The 19,322-nt window shown below is 37.9% G+C and overlaps 1 protein-coding gene across 1 annotated transcript in view; it reads right to left on the bottom strand.

Annotated features, from left to right (window-relative positions):
- The window catches only part of WIF1 (Wnt inhibitory factor 1), a 72,185-nt gene that overhangs the window by 7,507 nt on the left and 45,356 nt on the right, over positions 1-19,322 (bottom strand). The window contains exons 4-7 of the mRNA XM_017871566.1: positions 11,209-11,349; positions 10,116-10,211; positions 9,242-9,337; positions 5,131-5,226 (exon numbers count right to left, since the gene is read on the bottom strand). Coding sequence (XP_017727055.1) covers positions 5,131-5,226; positions 9,242-9,337; positions 10,116-10,211; positions 11,209-11,349 — 429 coding nt within the window. The remainder of the gene's footprint in view (positions 1-5,130; positions 5,227-9,241; positions 9,338-10,115; positions 10,212-11,208; positions 11,350-19,322) is intronic.

Below are 19,322 nucleotides of genomic sequence, written 5' to 3'. Positions count from 1 at the left end.
CAAAGAAAGCTGTGAAGGAAGTCAACCCCTATATATTTTACTGACAAGTACTATTTGTGACAAGCAAGAAGTAAATTCTTTATGAAAATCATTCTACTAAAACATTTTATCTTTTATTTACCTAAAAGGACTTTCTTCATGTATGAGTAGACCAAAGCAGTATTTAGTCATTGTAGAGACAATATAGACATAACAATATTGGGATGTTAAGGTCTCTCACAAACCTGGAATGCTGTTAGACATTGAGGTTTTTCTGCGTAGAGGTGTTCCAGAAACAGGTATTAAACAAACTTAATAACAGAATATCACCTTTTCATTGACCAAAAGAGGATCCTCTTTTTTTTTTTTTTTTTTTTTTTGGCCAGGTTTGAATACAAGAATACCATTTACTGTTTAGTTAAGATCTCAACTCTCACCCAGAAGAAGGAATATCTAACTCCAAATTTCCACTTGCATCAAAGAAATACCTGACTCCAACATATACACAAAATTGGGTCATCTCACAGTACTCTGCAATGCACCAGGTTTTTTCAAGTGAGCAAGGTATGGGATGATAATTATATGGCAGAAAACAGAGTACTCATATGTGAACTACTTGGTGGGCCTGAATTTTCTCCTCCTCTATGAGGGGTGAAGTTGGTAACTGGGATAACACAGAAAATGATTGGTGGAGAGAATCCTTTCATTAACTTCAAGAGATTTTTTGTTTTCATGGCAACAGGGAAGTGAGGACCCTTAGATTCACTGCAGTCAGGAAGGAGGACATTCTCTCCTGGCTATCACACAACAGAAACATGACTGCAGGAGATGTTAGACATTTGAAAGCCATTACTAGTTCAAAGACTATAAGAGCCAAAATTCATGAAGATCTGATTGTTTTAAAATTCAGAATACTGGAAATATCTTTAATATTAACTTATTTTTCCTGGAAATATTTTGCAACCAAATTCTACCCATTAAATAGTGGCAAATTGATTCAGCCTGAGAGATGGCACATTTTTACTTAAGAGACTAAGCCCTGGCTGGGCATGGTGGCTCACGCCTGTAATCCCAGCACTTTGGAAGGCTGAGGTGAGCAGATCACTGGAGGCCAGGAGTTCAAGACCAGCCTGGCCAATATGGTGAAATCCTGTCTCTGCTAAAAATGAAAAAAAATTAGTCAGGCGTGGTGGCAGGCACCTGTAATCCCAGCTACTCAGGAGGCTGTGGCAGGAGAATCGCTTGAACCTGGAAGGCGGAGGTTGCAGAGATCCAAGATGGTGCCACTGCACTCCAGCCTGGGTGACAGAGCTAGACTCCATCTCAAAAGAGAAAGAGAGAGAGAGAGAGAGAGAAAGAGACAGAGAGACAGAGACAGAGAGAGAGAGAGAGACAGACTAAGCCCTGCCTGAAGACAAACAGATTTGACTGTTTAGGCTGCTGGCATTTTTACTGTAACCAATGGATGAGTCCTTGTAAGAACAATGAAATAAGGTATTGACAAAATAAAGACATTAGATTTCTTCCACCTATGCAATTGTAGGATAACTTAAATTCATGACAGTTTAATGAAGAAAAAAGATAAAAGGGTTTTTAAGTGCCAACAATTGTCAACTCTGGGTTTTAGGATGGTAGGTGATTTTAACTGTTTTCTCCAATATTCTAAAATTTTAACAGAGAACATTTTATATTGAGAACTTTTATAAGAAGAACCCACTCAGTTATTTTAAAATCCTTTTCTAATTCTTTTCTAATAATCTTTGCATTAGAAAAGGATAATAAATAATTTGGGTAGTCTTTTAACTGAAGGTTCATTAAAGATTTTGGGAAATCCGTGAGTCTTAGATAACAAGATGAATGTACATATCATCCATCCAGATACTTCTAACCATAGTTTTGTTAACCTACAAGCATGTCTCACAATCAACTCGGAATGAAGTTTGAGATGGTATCATTCTTCTTCTTCTTCTTTTTTTTTTTGAGGTGGAGTTTTGCTCTTGTCTCCTAGGCTAGAGTGCAGTGGCTCAGCCTTGGCTCACTGCAACCTCTGCCTCCACGGTTCAAGCAATTCTTTTGCCTCAGCCTCCTGAGTAGCTAGGACTACAGGCGCCTGTCACCACACCTGGCTGACTGCTGTGTTTTTAGTAGAGATGGGGTTTTGCCATGTTGGCCAGACTGGTCTCTAACTCCTGACCTCAGGTGATCCGCCTGTCTCAGCCTCTCAAAGTGCTGGGATTATAGGCATGAGCCACTGCGCCCAGGTGAGATGGTATCATTCTTGATAGAGGTCAGGAGAAATGAAAATAAAGATGACATCAGAATATACATTCCATTAAAAAACAAAACAAATAAACAAACAAACAAAATATAGCCAGCAATGAATGAGTGCTGGTGAGGATGTGGAGAAACTGGAACCCTCATACACTGCTGGTGGGAATGTAAAATGATGCAACATTTTGGAAATGTTTGGAAAACAGTCTGGTCGTTCCTCAAAAAAGTTACCATGTGACTCAGCAATTCCACCCCCAGGTAAATATTCCGAAGAAATGGAAACGTCCACACAAACATCTCACACACAGATTTTCATAGCAATATTATTCATAAAAGCCCCAAAGTGGAAACAACCCAAATGTCCAACAACTGATAAATAAACAAAGTGTAGCAAATCCATAAAATGGAATATTATTTGGCAATAAAAAGGAATAATGCACTGATATATGCTACACCATGAGTGAGCATTGAAAACATTAGAATGAACCCAGGTGAAAGAAGCCATACAAGAAATGCCACATCTTGTATGATTCCATTTATGTGAAATGTTAAGAATAAGCAAGTCTAGAGACAGAAAGTAGCTTATTGGTTGCCAGGGTCTGGTGGGAGAGGGGAAGAGGGAGTCACTGCTAATAGGTACAGACTTTCTTTTGGGGATGATAACATGTTCTGGAATTTGATAGAGGTGATGGCTATACAATCTTGTGAATAACCTGAATGGTACATTTTAAAATGTTGAATTTTATATGATTGTGACTTATATCTTAATTAAAAATAAGAATACAGGGGCTGGGCGCAGTGGCTCAAGCCTGAGCACTGGTTGGATGTTGGACGGTCGGATCACGAAGAACGGTCATGCTGAGATGGTGAGACCATCCTGGCTAACACGGTGAAACCCTGTCTCCTACTAAAAATACAAAAAACTACTTGGCAAGGTTGGCAGGGCGCCTTTGTAGTCCCAGTCTACTCAGGATGGCTGAGGCTAAGGAGAGAAATGGTGAAAACCTTGGGTAGGCGGAGCTTGCAGTGAGCTGAGATCGGCCCACTTTGCACTCCAGCCTGGGCGATCAGAGCGAGACTCCGTCTCAAAAAAAAAAAAAAAAAAAAAAAAATACATAATTCAACTATACTTTTTTGTTTCTATACCTTTAGAGGCACTTTTCAACTCAAGACCCATTTCCATATTTTCCTGGTAATGTGGTTGCCATGATAGAAACAGGAAACTTCCGCAGAGGTTTTGGATAAAACTTGCAGTAGGGTGAATCAGGAGCTTTCAAAGACCCACATATTTTGATGCAGTTAGAAAAAAACGAAACAAAAAACCAAGAATATAGAACATTGTCTCTGCCAACAGAAGATTCATAAACCTAAGGACATGAAAGGGCATATTTACATGAAGGAAAATGAGTTTATGAACAAAGATTCATAACCATGAACCAAGTAAGTGTGCAGAGTCTGAAGTAAGTACAGGGGAAAATTGAGGGGAGTTAGTTCAGAGATATCTTTATCTGGGAAGGGTAAATAATAAGAATAGAAACCACACCCAGACAATTAATTGCATGCTCTATGGAAACTTTAGAGGTATTTCATCTGAACCCTATAAAAAATGGTTACTTCATCCACTACTCATTAAAGTACAAAAGCCCACAAATAAATTAGAGGTTGAAAGTTCAAACAGGAACTTCATCTTATTCAACTTTCAATCTGCAATACACTACTATATACACTACTGTACATACTGTTTGGCTATACCAAACAGTGATGTTTTACAGATACAGCTGGAAATGAAACACAGACCAAGTTTCCCTCAACCAACACATCAAGAAAGGCAGGGACACAGGACCCTTAGTGGACAGACTGACCTTCCTTTTGCTCTTTCTTGAGCATGTGCTTTGGTGCTATCTGTTCTTCTGGATTGTAAGGCAATCTAGGAGGGAGTTATCTCATTTCTGGGTTAAAGAGAAGGCTACATGACTTGCTGAGAGCTACATGGCTGGTCAGTGGCAGAGCCTGGACAAACAATTGGAATACTGGAATATTGATTCCGAAAACAAAGATAAGCTACCACATTTCAACCCTTATGTTTTTAACTTTTGTGTATTGAAGTATGACAAATATACAGTAAAGGCCTAATGTGCACCAATCTTAAGTTTACAGTTCAGATATTTTTATTTACATAAACAGATGTGTGACACTTCACCAATCAAGATACTTAGCATTCCATAAAGTTTCTTTTGCTCCTGCTGTGATTCTTGTTTCCACCGTCATCCATTAGTTTCACCTATTAGCTTGAACTTCAAAAAGATGGGATCATGCAGGAGGTAATTTTTTGTGTCTGGTTACTTTCACTTAGTATCTGTGTGGTTCATTCATGTTGCTGTATGTGCTATTATTTCATTCTTTTTTTATTGCTATGTGCCTTTTTTCCTTCTTTTTCTTGAGTCTACCTTTTTCTCTTAGATGGGTTGTTAGGCTCAGTCTAGGACATCTGGCAGTGAGCGGCAGGGGAAACAGGTAGGTAGGTAAACAGATCCCAGCTGTCCCAGAGCTCAGATCTACATTTCCAGTCTGAACCTATGGGTTCCACATAATGAGGAGGGGACAAAATGAGTAGCAGAGAACAATGCAACATGCTGAATAATCCAAACCCAGACATAACCGAGTCAGAGATCATTTCTTCTGAGTCCTGTGAGGTGAGCTGTGTCACTCTGCCCCACCTTCAGCCAAAATGCATGGCAGCTGAATCTAGCAAAAAGAAACCACTGGCCTAAGACCTTAGACAAGCTATTCATTCTCTCTGGGCTTCCGACTCCTTCTTGATAAAATGAAGGGGTTATAAGGTCTCCCTAAGTCAAAAGAAGGCAGAAAGTTAATACTCACTTATTTCACATTGCTCTCCCTCTAGTCCTGGAGGGCAAATACATTTTCCAGGGTAGAAACAGGTCCCTCCGTTAAAGCAGGTGGTTGAGCAATTTGCTGTTAGAATGAGCAACAGGGGTGTTGCATTAGACAGTAGGTTAAGTCTAACACAAATTTCACTTAAAGTGAGGTACTATTTTTAGGCATCTGCTGCCTGTCCATTTCCTGACGTAAAGAAATAAGCTGCTTTACAAATATAAAAATTGTAACCAATTGCTTGCCTATGTGCAGACTCCAGAACATAACAGGAGACCACACACATCATATACTACCCACCCGTAGGAGTTTCCATCTCAGTGAAGAAAGGCACAGTAAAAAATTAGCTTTTTAAGTTTTCTTATACATATCTATGCCCTTAAAAGGAGAAGAATGGTATTAAACCTAAGGAATTTTTTTTTTTTTTTTTTTTTTTTTTTTTTTTTGTAAACATCAGATTGGAGGATAAAGGAAGGGTAAAAAGGAGAAGACTTACTGTGGAATAGATAAAAGAGAAGTCATAAATATCAGGACCTGACAAAGAAAAAAAGCTCCTTTGTTTCAGGACAAGATGAACAAAGGTTTATCTTAATGGGATTGTTTTAAAAAATACACTTTTATGACTTTTGGGGAAAAGAGTAACCGTATTCAGGAAAAGAATGTGGGCCCGGGTGAGATGCCGTAGGTAGGAGTATGGCCACAGCATGGACCAGACGATGATGAAGTTGGCTGTATCATAGTGGGAGCCCAATAACCAGATTATCCAGGTAGTAATCACACTTTGTGATTCATCCTAAACCTTCTCTCACAGTGTCAGTTTCTGGAATTTCACTGCTCACTAGCACCTAAAATAGAGGGAGGATGGAGAAATGGGGAGAGGAGGAGAGGAAATATCTAAAAATAGATAAGTTGGCTCATTCTATAAAGGAAATTAAAATGAGAGCTTGGATTTTTAGCAATTCCAGTTATATGACCTATTTGTTCTTGTCCCATATAAAACTGGCTAAAATTCGCTATAGATGAACAAAAGCTAAAGTAAGCTTCCAGTAGGAATATCAGAAAAGAAATCCAAAAGTTCTAAGTGTATGTTTTCTTTGTGGAAAAAAGTCCACAAAGTAAAATGTTCTATGAATATCATGCCTCTTAGATGATAAATTGTGTTTAAAATCACAAAGATCTCCCAGTTGAAGGCAGTGCTGTATTCACTTGGGAAAATCAAAGCTCTTTTTTTTTTTTGGTTTGTTTGTTTTTTAAAAGAGACAGGGTCTTGCTCTGTCTCCCAGGCTGGAGTACAGTGGCACAATCATAGCTCACTGCAGCCTTAAACCTCTGGGCTTAAGGGGTCTTCCTGCCTCAGCCTCCCAGATGACTGGGAGTAAAGGTGTACACTACCATGCCTACTTAAGTTTTGAAATTTTTTTGTACAGATGGAGTCTCGCTACATTGCCCACACAGGTCACAAAAAAATCAAGCCTCTTAACGTGGAAGGGAGCTGTAGCATTTTGGTATGGGATTTAGGATTTAGGAGAACCAGCTCTTGGGGCCTCCTCTTTGCTGCAGTATTGCTAAGGGTGGACAGTTGTTTTTGTAAGTGTGCCCTGTCTCCTCACTTCTGTTTCTCTTGGAGATAAAAGGGAATGATGAGATCAGTGCCCTGAAAAACTTTGGGACCAGTGCCCACTTGGCCTGTGTCCCATGGGCACTGCCCAATTACTGATGTGTAATGCAATGGTAGAATTTGGCAAAGTTGGTTATATAACTTGGCCACGCTCTTAGTACTTGTATGCTATTGTATTGTCATGAGCAAGTTTCTCTACATTTCTGTGTTCAATGATTCTTGATTAGAAAAACAAGCAGCTAGAGACATGAAGTACGTTTCTCTGGGGCTGAGGCCCCACTGGCCAACGCTAAACTCCTTAAGTCCTAAAGGTTGTGATGTCCCAAGGGCCAACGAAAGTTATTCTTTAATATTTGTTCAAATAGATAGTGCTGAGGTCTAGCTCCATAGTAGTAATTAAATCGTTTTTCCAGAGCCTCCACGCATTCCTTCCTGGAGAATAAAAGCACCTTTTGTTGAGGTAGAAAAAATCTCCAGTGAGATCTCCAGTGAGACTAAGTGGAATTTCAACAGACTTTATAAAAGAATAAAGAAGTTACTGGAGTCTGATGAGTAGGAAAATCTTTCATTTGAAAGATAAAATATTATAAAATATAATATGTACTGGAATATAGATAGATATATTACTTTAACAGTGACCATGTGGTGTTTGTGACACCACAGCACTAGAAAAACACTGCATTTGACACGCCATTATGCAAACCACACCAACAATGGCCACGCCTACATAAGAAGGTCTCTTGTGAGTACATGAGTTTTTCAACTAAATCTCTGGAGGATTTGTCTTATTTATTAATAGTTTTGAGGCCATAAGAGTTTAATTCTGCTCTAGAATGCCCAGTTTTAAAATAGCAGAGATACTGAATGCTAAATTTAGACAAAAAGATTCACAGTAATGAATTTTACTCACTGGCTGTTAATTCTTATTAAATAGTGCTTAATCTTTATGAAAACACATTAAAAAATGTTTTTTAATCCGATACTATAGTTTTAAAAGACCACTTTAAAAAAGGCAGAAATGCTTTCACATATTATCTCAATATAGTTATTATATATAGCTCAGGGGTGAGGGACAGGAGGGTCAGTGGCTTAATTCCAAGTCTAGAGATAGAAAAAGCGTGGTCCACAGAGAGATCAAGTTGCCTGCCCAGGTTCAGAGTCACTTGTGGAAGAATCGAGGGCTGAATTAGGTAGCCTGGGTGGCAACATGGTACAGCACAGGATATGAATTTGGGTCAACCGACTCAAGTTCCATAAACCTCACTTTGCTTATCTAGGATGAGATGGATAATACTTTACATATCTCAAAAGATGTTCAGAGTAAAATCACATAACTGTATTATCATAAAAGAGTAAACAACCATAAGTTATTCTGACTCATACTGAAGGCTCTTTCCTTTAAAAAAACAACAACAACAACAACAAACTGCTCATGGCAATCTTATTTGGTACTAACTGAGTGATCACTAAAGAGACACTTTTCAAGAATAAAATTTATTATTCCATCTTAACTTATATGTTTATTGACAAAAAACAATGCTCTATTCATACAATTAGCATTTTTTAACACAAAGATAACTTCATTAAATATACAAATTTCACAGCATAGTCTTTATTTTTTTCCACTTAAAAGATGTGAACTGGGCAAAATAAACAAGTATCTTATAAAGAGTATGAATCATTCAGCAATTTTAGGGCCAAGTTTGAATGCACTTACTAAGAGTGAAATCTGGCTGTGTTGCTGCAATGTTGAGAAGGAAGAACCCGATCTCTCTGGGATGTGATTTGTGAGCAGAGTATTGAATCAGGAGTCAGTAAACTTCTAGGTTAGGCAATGTATAGCAGGTTGTTTAATTTTAGCCTTAGAAGGTCACCCACAAAACCGATTTAGGACATACCAAAATTCCATGTGGCATAGACCAGCTAATTGTTCACAAAAATTTACACTCCACTCACATAATATGAGATGTCAGTGGGAGACAGCTGTCCAGCCAGGGGCAACATTTCTTCTGCCTGAATCCAGGTAGGGCCATGAGGCTAACTCCTACCTATGGAATAGGTGTGGAAGTTTTGTGGGTAACTTCTGGGCCAGGGCTTTAAATTTTTTAATTAATTTATTTATTTTTAGCAGTGCTTACTTCAATCCTTCTCTGCCTATTGGCTGGATCTAGAGAGTTCCAAAGCTCTAGGCAGGACCACAGATAGATGGTGCCTGGGCTCCTGAGTCACTGCATGAAGAAGAGCTGCCCTGCCCACTGACCAGGCAAAATGCACTGGAGCATTCTGTGAATGAAAATAAACTTTTGCTATTACACTACACTAAAATTGGGATTTCAGTTACTATAGCAGCCATCTTTACCCTCAGCCATACACTTTATTTACAGAGCTGTTATGAAGAGTGAGGACATACAAAGTAACTCATTCTAATCAAACATTTTTAAAGTAAAAATAACTTTGTTCTTACAAAGAAACTGTTACCTTTGTCACAGTTCACGCCATAGAATCCAGGTGGGCATATGCAGAAACCAGGAGTCACACAAAGTCCGCCATTCATACACCGTGGGGTGCAAAGGGCTTATAGGGAGAGAGAACCCTGATTAAGGTCAAATGGTATTTTGGAGACAGGACCATTTTGAAATGTCAATAATACAACAGGTCTACATTTTCAAGCTTTGTGGTTGACTCTAAAATGATTACTCTTCAGAGATACAAGTTTGCTATATTAATATTATTTTTGTGGTATAAATTAGGCTATTTTTCAATTTCCAGGCTACTTTCTTAGAGCTGACTTTTGGATTGGTTCCATTTGAATACTTGAATAAATTTTCCCCAGAATCATTTCTTGAAAATGAAAATATTTTGCTTACTCTAGTCAGATAAGCTCTTAGTATTTAAACATCTTATGATTAATATTCATTTCCATGCTTATCTTTTCATATATTTTAAAATTAATTTCCCTGAAATTGATGTACTTACTACACAAATTCTTTTCATCCACTTTTTTGCCTTATAACATCATAACTCAGATATATTCTTCGTTGTGAATCAAGCTACTTTTAATTGGAATAATTTCAGATCAGTGGTGATACTAGCTTTTTAAACCCAACTTAAGTGGAGAAAAAAACCCTCAAAATTATCATAAGATTATGCCAAAGTACGGTGGCTGTATTTGTGAAGCGGGACGAGTTGGGGGAGATGGCCAGGAATGGCCACAAAAAGTGGGGGCATTGCGCCAAAGTTTTCTGCCCCTGTGACCAGAAAATAATTTCAGGTGTTAAAATCCACATGGGGCTCCTGCATGACATCCATATTCATTAGGAAGGGAGCAAGGGAAGTCAGCTCTGTGTCTTACCTTTCTCACAGTGAGGTCCGTGGAACCCATCAGGACACTCGCAGATGCGTCTTTCATTACAAAAGCCTCCATTTCGGCACCCGCCTGGGCACTCAGCTTCACCAGAGAGAAACAAAGCTTATATGGACACCCTTGAAATCGTGTTGGGTGAATCACAGCCAGCATGAGACAGTAGTGTTCATTTCTGTTCTAGTCCACCAATTAATCATAATTGATCAAATACCAGTACTTCCAACTCATTCCCTCGATATCACTTGGATTTCACTAAAGCTGCTGCAGAGTAAGATTTTGCCTCTCTTACTTCCAATAGTAGAGGGCTCATGGAAGAAGGTAAGGCAAATTTTATTCTGCCTTCATCTCCTCCTACGGATCTACTGTACCTTGTTAAATTCACACTGCAATTGAATGAATGGTATTGCCTTTCCCCTTTCAGAGGGTAAGATGACTTATAGGCGCATCTTTAGAGCACTGAAAGGCTCCAGAGCTTACATTCTGAGCTAGAAAAGCTTGTATGCGGATGCGAGAGGAGCCTGGGCTTTTATATTTAAATGGGCTTCTGGGGTGTGGTGGGGAGGTACTGAGTGAGGCCTTGACCTGGTAGGGATTACTGGCATGAGGTGGCACCCTGTCCTCCATGGATGTGAGCAGCATCAGGCCTTCGTCAGGGGTTATATTACTGTTGCCTTTGACAAGTGGGAAGTGATGGTAATGACAAGCTACCTTGCCGTGAGCAAACAGAGCAAGAAAGGGGGGGAAATTCATCACGACAGGTGAGATATACTGAGACTCCCAACAACTGTGTTGGAGGAGTGGAAAGGGAGGAAGAAAAGGTGTTTTGAAAAGGTTCCTATTCCTAATATTAAAAGTGGGGTTAAAGTTAGAGAAAGTCTATCTTAGTATTGTTGCTAAATCCTGTGCTTATCAACTCCTCCTTCCGTTGCTGTAGTTATACAGCCATCATCCAAAAAACCATGTGTGTGTGTGTATGTGTGTGTGTGTGTGTGTGTGTGTGTGTATAGATATAAATATTTGGCCCAAGTCACACCTAAAGCCCTTACAACATATCTTCTCTTGAATCACCATCAGTGCTTACCTTGCTGACATGTTTTAAAGAAGATAGCATTTTGAGGTGTCTGGAGAATGGTGTTGCCTTCAGAATTCATAACAATCACATTCACTTCAAATGCTGCCACCCCATCCTGTTTTCCAAGACATGGGAAACCAACTTGAACAACTAAAAGAAAAAAAGAGAAAGTATGGGGAAACAGTTAATCTAGTTGATTCTAGTTTTACAGAAATCTTGGGAAGAGAGTCAAAGGACAAAGCAAAAATGTTCACATGTTGTGGATTTCCTTGTATCTCCACTGGAGTAGGAACTGTATTTTGAGCATCTGGGCTCCACAGAAGTTGGGCATCATGTGAGGTGAAGAAAGAGTGAATGACTCTCATTAATTTTTACCTCATTAATATGGAATTGGGGATATTCTGTTCATAGTCTGAACTTGTACTATCTTAAATATTTTCCCTGGAAATTAAAGATGGAAAGAATCATAAAGTGGCTAATTATACATCAGTGTAGCATGGGAAGAACAAAAGACAAACAAAATAAATAAAAGTGGTTGATTGGGGAAGAAACTTTGTGGCATCTTCGTCAACCTCCATATAATCCAAAAAGGGCTAGAAATAAGCATTTCATAATCTCTTAAATAAAGCCCGATGAGCAATACCCCACTGGTTTATGTTTACTATGTGTATGTGAAAGTGACAAAATATCTTCTCTGAAAATATTTTATGACTCAGACTAGAGGCCAATCATTGGACTGAGTTAATGAAGTTAATATTTTATCAGGCTGTTTGTTAATAAGAAGTGTCCATATCTCAGGCATCTAGAAGAGAGGTTGATGTGATGAAATAATCTCATGAATAGGGTTATATCTAATGGTTTATGTTCCTAAAGAGAAGTTTCTCTTTCTTGTGAGTCTATACTCGGCTTGTGCAAGTGTTGACAATGAAGTCACAAAGCAGGGATTGGGAACTGAAGACATTGCTGTACAAAGAGGGAAGGAGGACACCCATTGTGGGATACCCACAAGTCACTGGGCAAAAATGGGGCAAATCAGACACAATCATTTGCTGAGAAGCTGATTATGTATATTTCCAACATCCACTAGGTTATGATAACATATCCACTGGGTAAGACTGATCTAGCAGATCCACCAGACTTGTTCTTCCTTGTGAATATAAAGAAATATTGCTAATGGGTATACATGTGATTTTTTGCTTCATTTTATTTCTGCATGGCAGGTTATGGTTTCTGCCAAGCTTGTACAGAAACCATATCAAGCTAAGACAAATCCTTTCCTTTTAGAGTGTCAATAAACTTTCTCCCTAGGTTTATAGGAATAAATGGGCTGGAAACTGGTCTGCCCTTTTCTGTAAAGCATTGCACACAAGCTGGTCATACAGTTCCTTAGTGTGCTTTTGGCAACCCAAAACTCCTCTTACAGCTCTGGCATTGTCAGTGTTCATTGCTATGCCATACTCAAAATTACATGGACTTCCATTTCCAGCTCCCCTGAAACTTGAGATTTTAATATTACAAATCATTATGATGAAAAGGAACATGGATATTTTAACAGAAATAAAAGAAAAAACAAAAAATTTGTGTCTAAAGTTCTAAAGTAAAATTGTCCCTATTGAAAACCTTGGCTTAATGAAATCCCATATATAAAAATGCCAATTTACAAAATATTTATGAATGGAGATTTCTATTTCAGAAAGAAGCAAAGGAATTGACAAGTAAGTTCCTTAAATTGTTTGTACTTATACTTCATTCAATTATAAAACTTTACTCTTCTTATGACTCTTTTACATGGACAGGTAGGCCAATAATTGCTTTGAGGCATAAAAGATAGAAAATCTGAATGGATACTTAAAGATAGAACTTTTAGAATCTTCCTCACTGCACGCCATCATCCAAACTTTATTCTTTTCCAGGTGTATCTTTTATCTGAACCACGTTCAGCCTGTCTTTGCAATCCACCTGATTCTTTTAAAAAGGCCCTTCAGTTGTATTTTGGCTTCCAGAATCTTGGTATGGAAGAGAAGAGGCTTATCAGTAAACTCATTTTCATTTCTGCTTGCCAGCATTATCAAATTTCAAAACATACCTTGGATGTTAAATATCAAAAACTGTCTTATTAAGTTTGTAGGAAATTTAGTTAAGAACAATTATTAGTTCTTCCACATCTTCAGATGTGCTAAAAGACCGTTTACAAATCCAGTTAAATTATGACTGCATGTTCACAAGCTCCCATTGTCAGTTGTCGGGGATGCTTCTAGAGGGTTTGGAGTGCTCATATAAAAGTGTGTGGTTTGCGGCCAGGTGCAGTGGCTCACCCCTGTAATCCCAGCACTTTGGGAGGCCAAGATGGGGTGCATCACTTGAGATCAGGAGTTGGAGACCAGCCTGGCCAACATGGTGAAACTTGTGTCTACTAAAAATAAAAAAATTGCCAGTACGTTGGCATATATCCATAATCCCAGCTATTGGGAGGCTAAGGCATGAGAATCACTTGAACCCAGGAGACAGAGGTTGCAGTGAGCCAAGATAGAGCCACTGCACTCCAGCCTGGGCAACAGAGCAAGACTCCATCAAAAAAAAAAAAAAAAAAAAAAGGAAAGAAAGAAAAGTGTGTGGTTTGCTAACATAACCTTTAAGTCAATTAAAGTAAGGACATGTTCACAGAGTTCCCAGGCCTGTGGTGATGCTAGAAGATACGGCTTTCCACTATAACAGGGAACAAAAACTAGGTTGCAAAAGCTAATGAAAGTTTTAAAATAGAAAAACTGCAAGCAATTTTGGCAGATAACTAAAGATGTAGTATCTTCATTTTCTTAGTAAACTAAAACAAATGATATCCCTAAAAATTATTTTACTAAAGTTATATTCAATTACTGTTATAACTGATATGAAATATTTTCCTTCTTATATTTTTTAAAGACCTAGTATACTCTAGGCTTACAATTTTTGCTAATTTTATTTGTGCATAATAATTCCAGCCCTCAAATTCAGCTTCAAGTTAAAATGAACACATTAAAATCCCATCAGCCCAGGTAGATAAGTTTTACCTGCACATTTCTACCTCTTTGGAAATAGAAGGTGTGTAAGCACAGTTATGATCTGAACCCTACAGCAGAATGATTTGTAAAGAACTAGGAAATAAAGTTTAGAAATTAGGAGGTACCTAGCTTATAATTTCAATGAATTACTATTTTTTTCACTGAGGATATCTTGTGCCAGATCAACAATTAATTTTTAATATAAAAGAAGAAATTACAGAAAGATGTGATAAACCATACTATTACACTTGCCCACTCTTCAATTTTAAAATACAAAGTAAAAATTTTATTTCTTCTTGTGCAAAGCCATTTGTCTTCCTTTCTGTTTATATAAACTTTACCTATAAGACCATTTAGGTAATAATATTTATAATTAAACACCTTTTTAACGTTTTCAAAGAATTTTGCTTTAAAAAACCAAAATCTGACTGTAGTTAGCTGCATCTCCAGTAATTGCCTTTTGTCAACCCTGTGCTCTGCCCAAACTATTTCTCTCAGTTCCCCAAATGTGTGGTTCACGTCCACAATTTCCAGACTGCACACCCAGGTGCTTGGAATGTTCTTGTGTTTTCTGTCCTACTGTCCTCCCACTCAACTTTCAAGGCCAAAATTAAATAGTACTTGCTTTCTTTAGCCTTTCCTAACACCCCTTGCCTGTATAATTACATTTATATATTTTACAAACACCTATATATATTATTTCATTGTGGTGTAATGATTTAATTACGGTTTGCATTCTTTGCTAAGGATGAGAATTCTCAAAAGCAAGAACTGTATCTTATTATGGTAATCTCAGCATCTAGCATATTGTCTGTCACAAACTAGGTACCAACGGATGTGATATATGTTATGGTAGACACAACCACATATCTCGTGTGCACAGGCACACACTTGCACTTCCACACATGCACATACCTGCACAAATACACAGAAACAGAAATTCACCATATACGGTGGGAGATGTGGAGAATAAAATACTAGCAACAGCACTCAGAAAACAGAGAAAAGAGAAAAGAGACATCAAAGGCAGAAAAAGCAGAGACTCTTTGCTTCCAAGGAATAACAGGAATGTGAAAGTCATGTACTTTTGCAACAATAGGCATATGAGTAAAGAGCCACTCTTCCCAAACGCTAGATGAAGTTAGGCTGGTTGTGAATTCCAGTGCAGAATAGGTTGTATAATCTAAACGAGGTGAATTAAAACAACTCAGAAAAACTAAAGCAGATTGAATATAACTCACAGCATTGAAGTACAGACTGATATGCCATTGATTGCACATCAACTAACTCTTCCACAGAAGAAAGCAGCAAATTTGTTCTGATTGCATACTGCTCCCACATACAGATGGGCATGGTGCTCAGATAGCCTCAGCCTCCAGTCAGTTGAGTCCCTGTCCTTACAACAAGGCAAGAGATGAGAAAGGCAGGCAAGAGCCCATCCTCCACACCATATGATCATGAACCGCTACATCACTAGAAATATACAACGTAAATATTCATCAGTCCTTCAAGCTGCCCTGCCAGCCATTCATTCTCTTACCAAATACTTAGCACAAACTCTGGGCTTCACATTCTGCTAAGAACTGGGGTCACCTATAAGAAGATGGTCTCTCCAGCATGGGCACCTATTTAACACAGTGTAGACACTGGAGTCCTAAAAGTCCTAGTTGAGAAACACCACTGTTCTGTTGGTTTCATGGTCAGACAAACAGAGTGTTCAAAGAGGCAAAGTCTTGGCTTCGTGAAACTGTTTTTTGTTATACAACTCAGTAATTTTACTGAACCACCCTGCAGTTTGTATTTCCTGTTTTTGTTCTCTTCTGATGCCAGAAGGCAGGCACTTCGTAACTGTTAAAGATCAAGAGTTTTCTTTTTTCATGCAATGTTTAGGCATATAGGAGTCTGTGGGATAAAAGAACAGTTTAGCAGCTTGGGGGTATAAAATAGCCTTATAGAATAATGAATGCTACCTGGATGCTTAAGAGCAAAGACACACTGATTTGGTTACTTTTTAATAATGGAAGGTACCTTCACTTCCCCTACTGGAGGGACTGAGCTAATGAGGCTAATGAGTAACTGCCCTGCAATGGTCTAAGGTTCCCATAAACTTCTTGCACCTGCATTTCTACAAACAAATCCTACATCTGCTTCTAAAAGACTGTGTGTAGGGGGGTAGTGGGGTGAGGGAGTTGTATATGCAAAGGATGTGTGTGTGTGTAAGTCTGTGTGCACACATGGACACATGTGTACATATCACCTGGTTCCCAAAGAAGGCTTGTTGTTTTTAGTTTCAGGTTGACCAAAGTGTTACCCACTTTTTCCTCTACATTTATTATTTATAAAGAACCCAAAGTATTAGAAAATGATGTTCTATCTAAACATGATCTATTAAAATATCCTCACATCATATGTTGAAAATCTTATGTGTCAATTTCCTAAGAAGTAGAATTTCAGTAAGATTTTTTTTTAACTAGACACAAAAAGTGAAAAAAGCACTTAGGATACAAGCATTAAATTAGAAATTCAAAGATGCAAGATTTACCAGAAGCTGAGCAGGTAGGTATAACTGGTAATTAATGTATTTTAATGGGCTATGACGAGCTTATATTCATTTATTAATCAGAAAAAAAGAAAAAATATAAAATAGAAATTGAGAGATGTTATGTACTTATTTTATTCTGACTGCTTCTAAAACAAAACAAAAGAGCAAGAAGAATTTTATAGAAAATTATCTTTAGCCAGGTGCTGGCTCATGCCTGTGATCCCAACACTTTGGGAGGCTGAGGAAGGCAGATCACTTGAGGTCAGGAATTCGAGACCTGCCTGGCCAACATGGTGAAACCCAGTCTCTACTAAAAATACAAAAATCAGCCAGGCATGGTGGCGTGTTCCTGTAATCCCAGCTACTCAGGAGGCTGAGGCAGAAGAATTACTTGAACTCAGGGGGTGGAGGTTGCAGTGAGCTGAGACCCACACCACTGCACTCAAGCCTGGGTGACAGAGGGGCACTCTGTCTCAAAAAAAAAAAAAAAAGAAAAGAAAAGAAAATTATTTTCGACTAAAAAGGAACACCATGTGACATGACATGAGATTGAGTGATGACCGTATTCCAATAATTTGGTGGCTGGAGTGCCTTTCTTTTCTCCACAAAGTAATAAAGCCCTACCAATGCCATCTGAGTGGAATCAGCGTATCCACATCTCTGGAATAGATACTCATGTCTTTGGGGCTACACATCTCAGGTGAATAAATCTTCACCCAGAACCCAAACACATCTAGGTCAGAAACAGATCCTCTAGGGGGGCTGTTGGTCACACCTGCAGCACTGTGATGATCAAAGAGAAACTGAAGTTATACTCCTCCTGTCTACACCCATGATGGCACTTAGATTGGGAAATTAGAGAAACTCTGTGTTTATTACAGCACTGGAATGCAACAAGGAAGAGCCACTGGAAATGGCAGATAACTGTAATCTGAAAATGCCCTTTGTAAAAGTACCTGATCTCCTGATTACTTTAGAGACTTAAATTAGTTCTGAAGGGGATTTTTATTAGACATCTGACAAAATTTATTTTCACGTTCCTCTAGAAGAATAAGACTAAATTTTTTTAAAAAAGAGAGAGTATGCCATTGATGATTTTAAAACGCTATAAACTACAACTATCACAATAGTAAAATAAAGAGTAATCTCTAGACATACCCTATGTGTAGAAAACTTAACGTGAAGTAAACAGTATATCTTGAATCAATTCAACTTCTCATGTCAGAAAAGTTAATGACTCAAAATAATTCAGGTTAGAGCCTTATTTCATAATCCAAAAATAAATTTTCATAAAATGCTAGATGCATATGTAAGTTATCACTTAACCGCTTTCTGAAATAGGAATTAGTACCAAAACATAAATGCAGTGGAAAAAATTGCAAAGGAAAAGATAGGTTTGACCACATAGGATTTTAAAGCCTCTGCATATTCTCCTCTAAAATAAAATAAAATATAAATGTTAAATTGAAAAATATACAGTAAGTGGTAAATATACCTAATATACAACAAGCTTTGCAGATCAGTAGGAAGAACACTATTATCTCAATATAAAATGAGCATGGTACACATTTTCATGCTTTAATAGGTACAAGAAAATATTTTTTTCCTTAATAGGAATAAAAAATACCAAAAGAAGACTGTGATAAATGACTTTTTACTTTTTCTTTCTTTTATCTTTTTTGAGACTGACTTTTTTCTTTTTTGCTCTGTTGCCCAGGTACGATCATAGCTCATTCCCCAGCTCAAACAACCCTCCTGCCTCAGCCTCTTCAGTGTCTGGGACTATGGGCATGTGCCATCATACCTGGCTAATTTTTTAAATTTTTTGTAGAGACAGAGTCTCACTATGTTGCCCAGGCTGGTCTTGAACTCCTGGGCACAAGGAAGCCTCCTCCCTCAGCCCCCAAAAGTGTTGGGATTATAGGTGTGAGTCACCACACCTGGCCTGACTTTTTACTTTATTAGCCACTGAAGTAGTTAATGTGATCAATAACCTATGTTGATGAGATTATAGTAAGCCAAGCATTCTCCCTATTGCTTAACCAGGGTAAAAACGGGTATGATAACCTTTATGGAAAGTAATTTGGCATTTTGGCAATTTGTTTTAAAGATCTTTAAAAAGCTCATAGTTCCTATCCTTTGACACAATAATTCAACTTTTAGGAATCAATTTTAACAAAGTAATGAGATAAGCACCAGGATTTTGGTATGCACATTAATCCAACAATTACTTTCTGAATACCTGCTCTGTGCTGGGCCCTGGGGTGGAGCCACAGTGAACAAAAATTAGGGCTCCTATGTGCATGGAAGTTACCATCCATTAGTTTAAAAAAATTGTGATATTTCTATATTCAAACTCTAAAAACAATGTCATTAACAAGTAATAAGGGAATGGGTATACAAATTATGGTATATCCATAAAATAGAATACTGTAAGATCATTAAAAACAACTTTAGAAAAAATCCATAATGACATAGGAAAGGTTATGTTAAAAGGTTAAAAAAAAAAAAAAAAAAAAAAAAAAAAAAAAAAAAAAAAAAAA

This window comes from Rhinopithecus bieti, unplaced genomic scaffold, assembly GCF_001698545.2.
Source record: "Rhinopithecus bieti isolate Rb0 unplaced genomic scaffold, ASM169854v2 scaffold_5924, whole genome shotgun sequence".
Taxonomy (NCBI): Eukaryota; Metazoa; Chordata; class Mammalia; order Primates; family Cercopithecidae; genus Rhinopithecus; species Rhinopithecus bieti.
The sequence above is the reverse complement of the archived record's forward strand: the minus strand, read 5'-3'. Positions and strand labels throughout refer to the sequence as shown.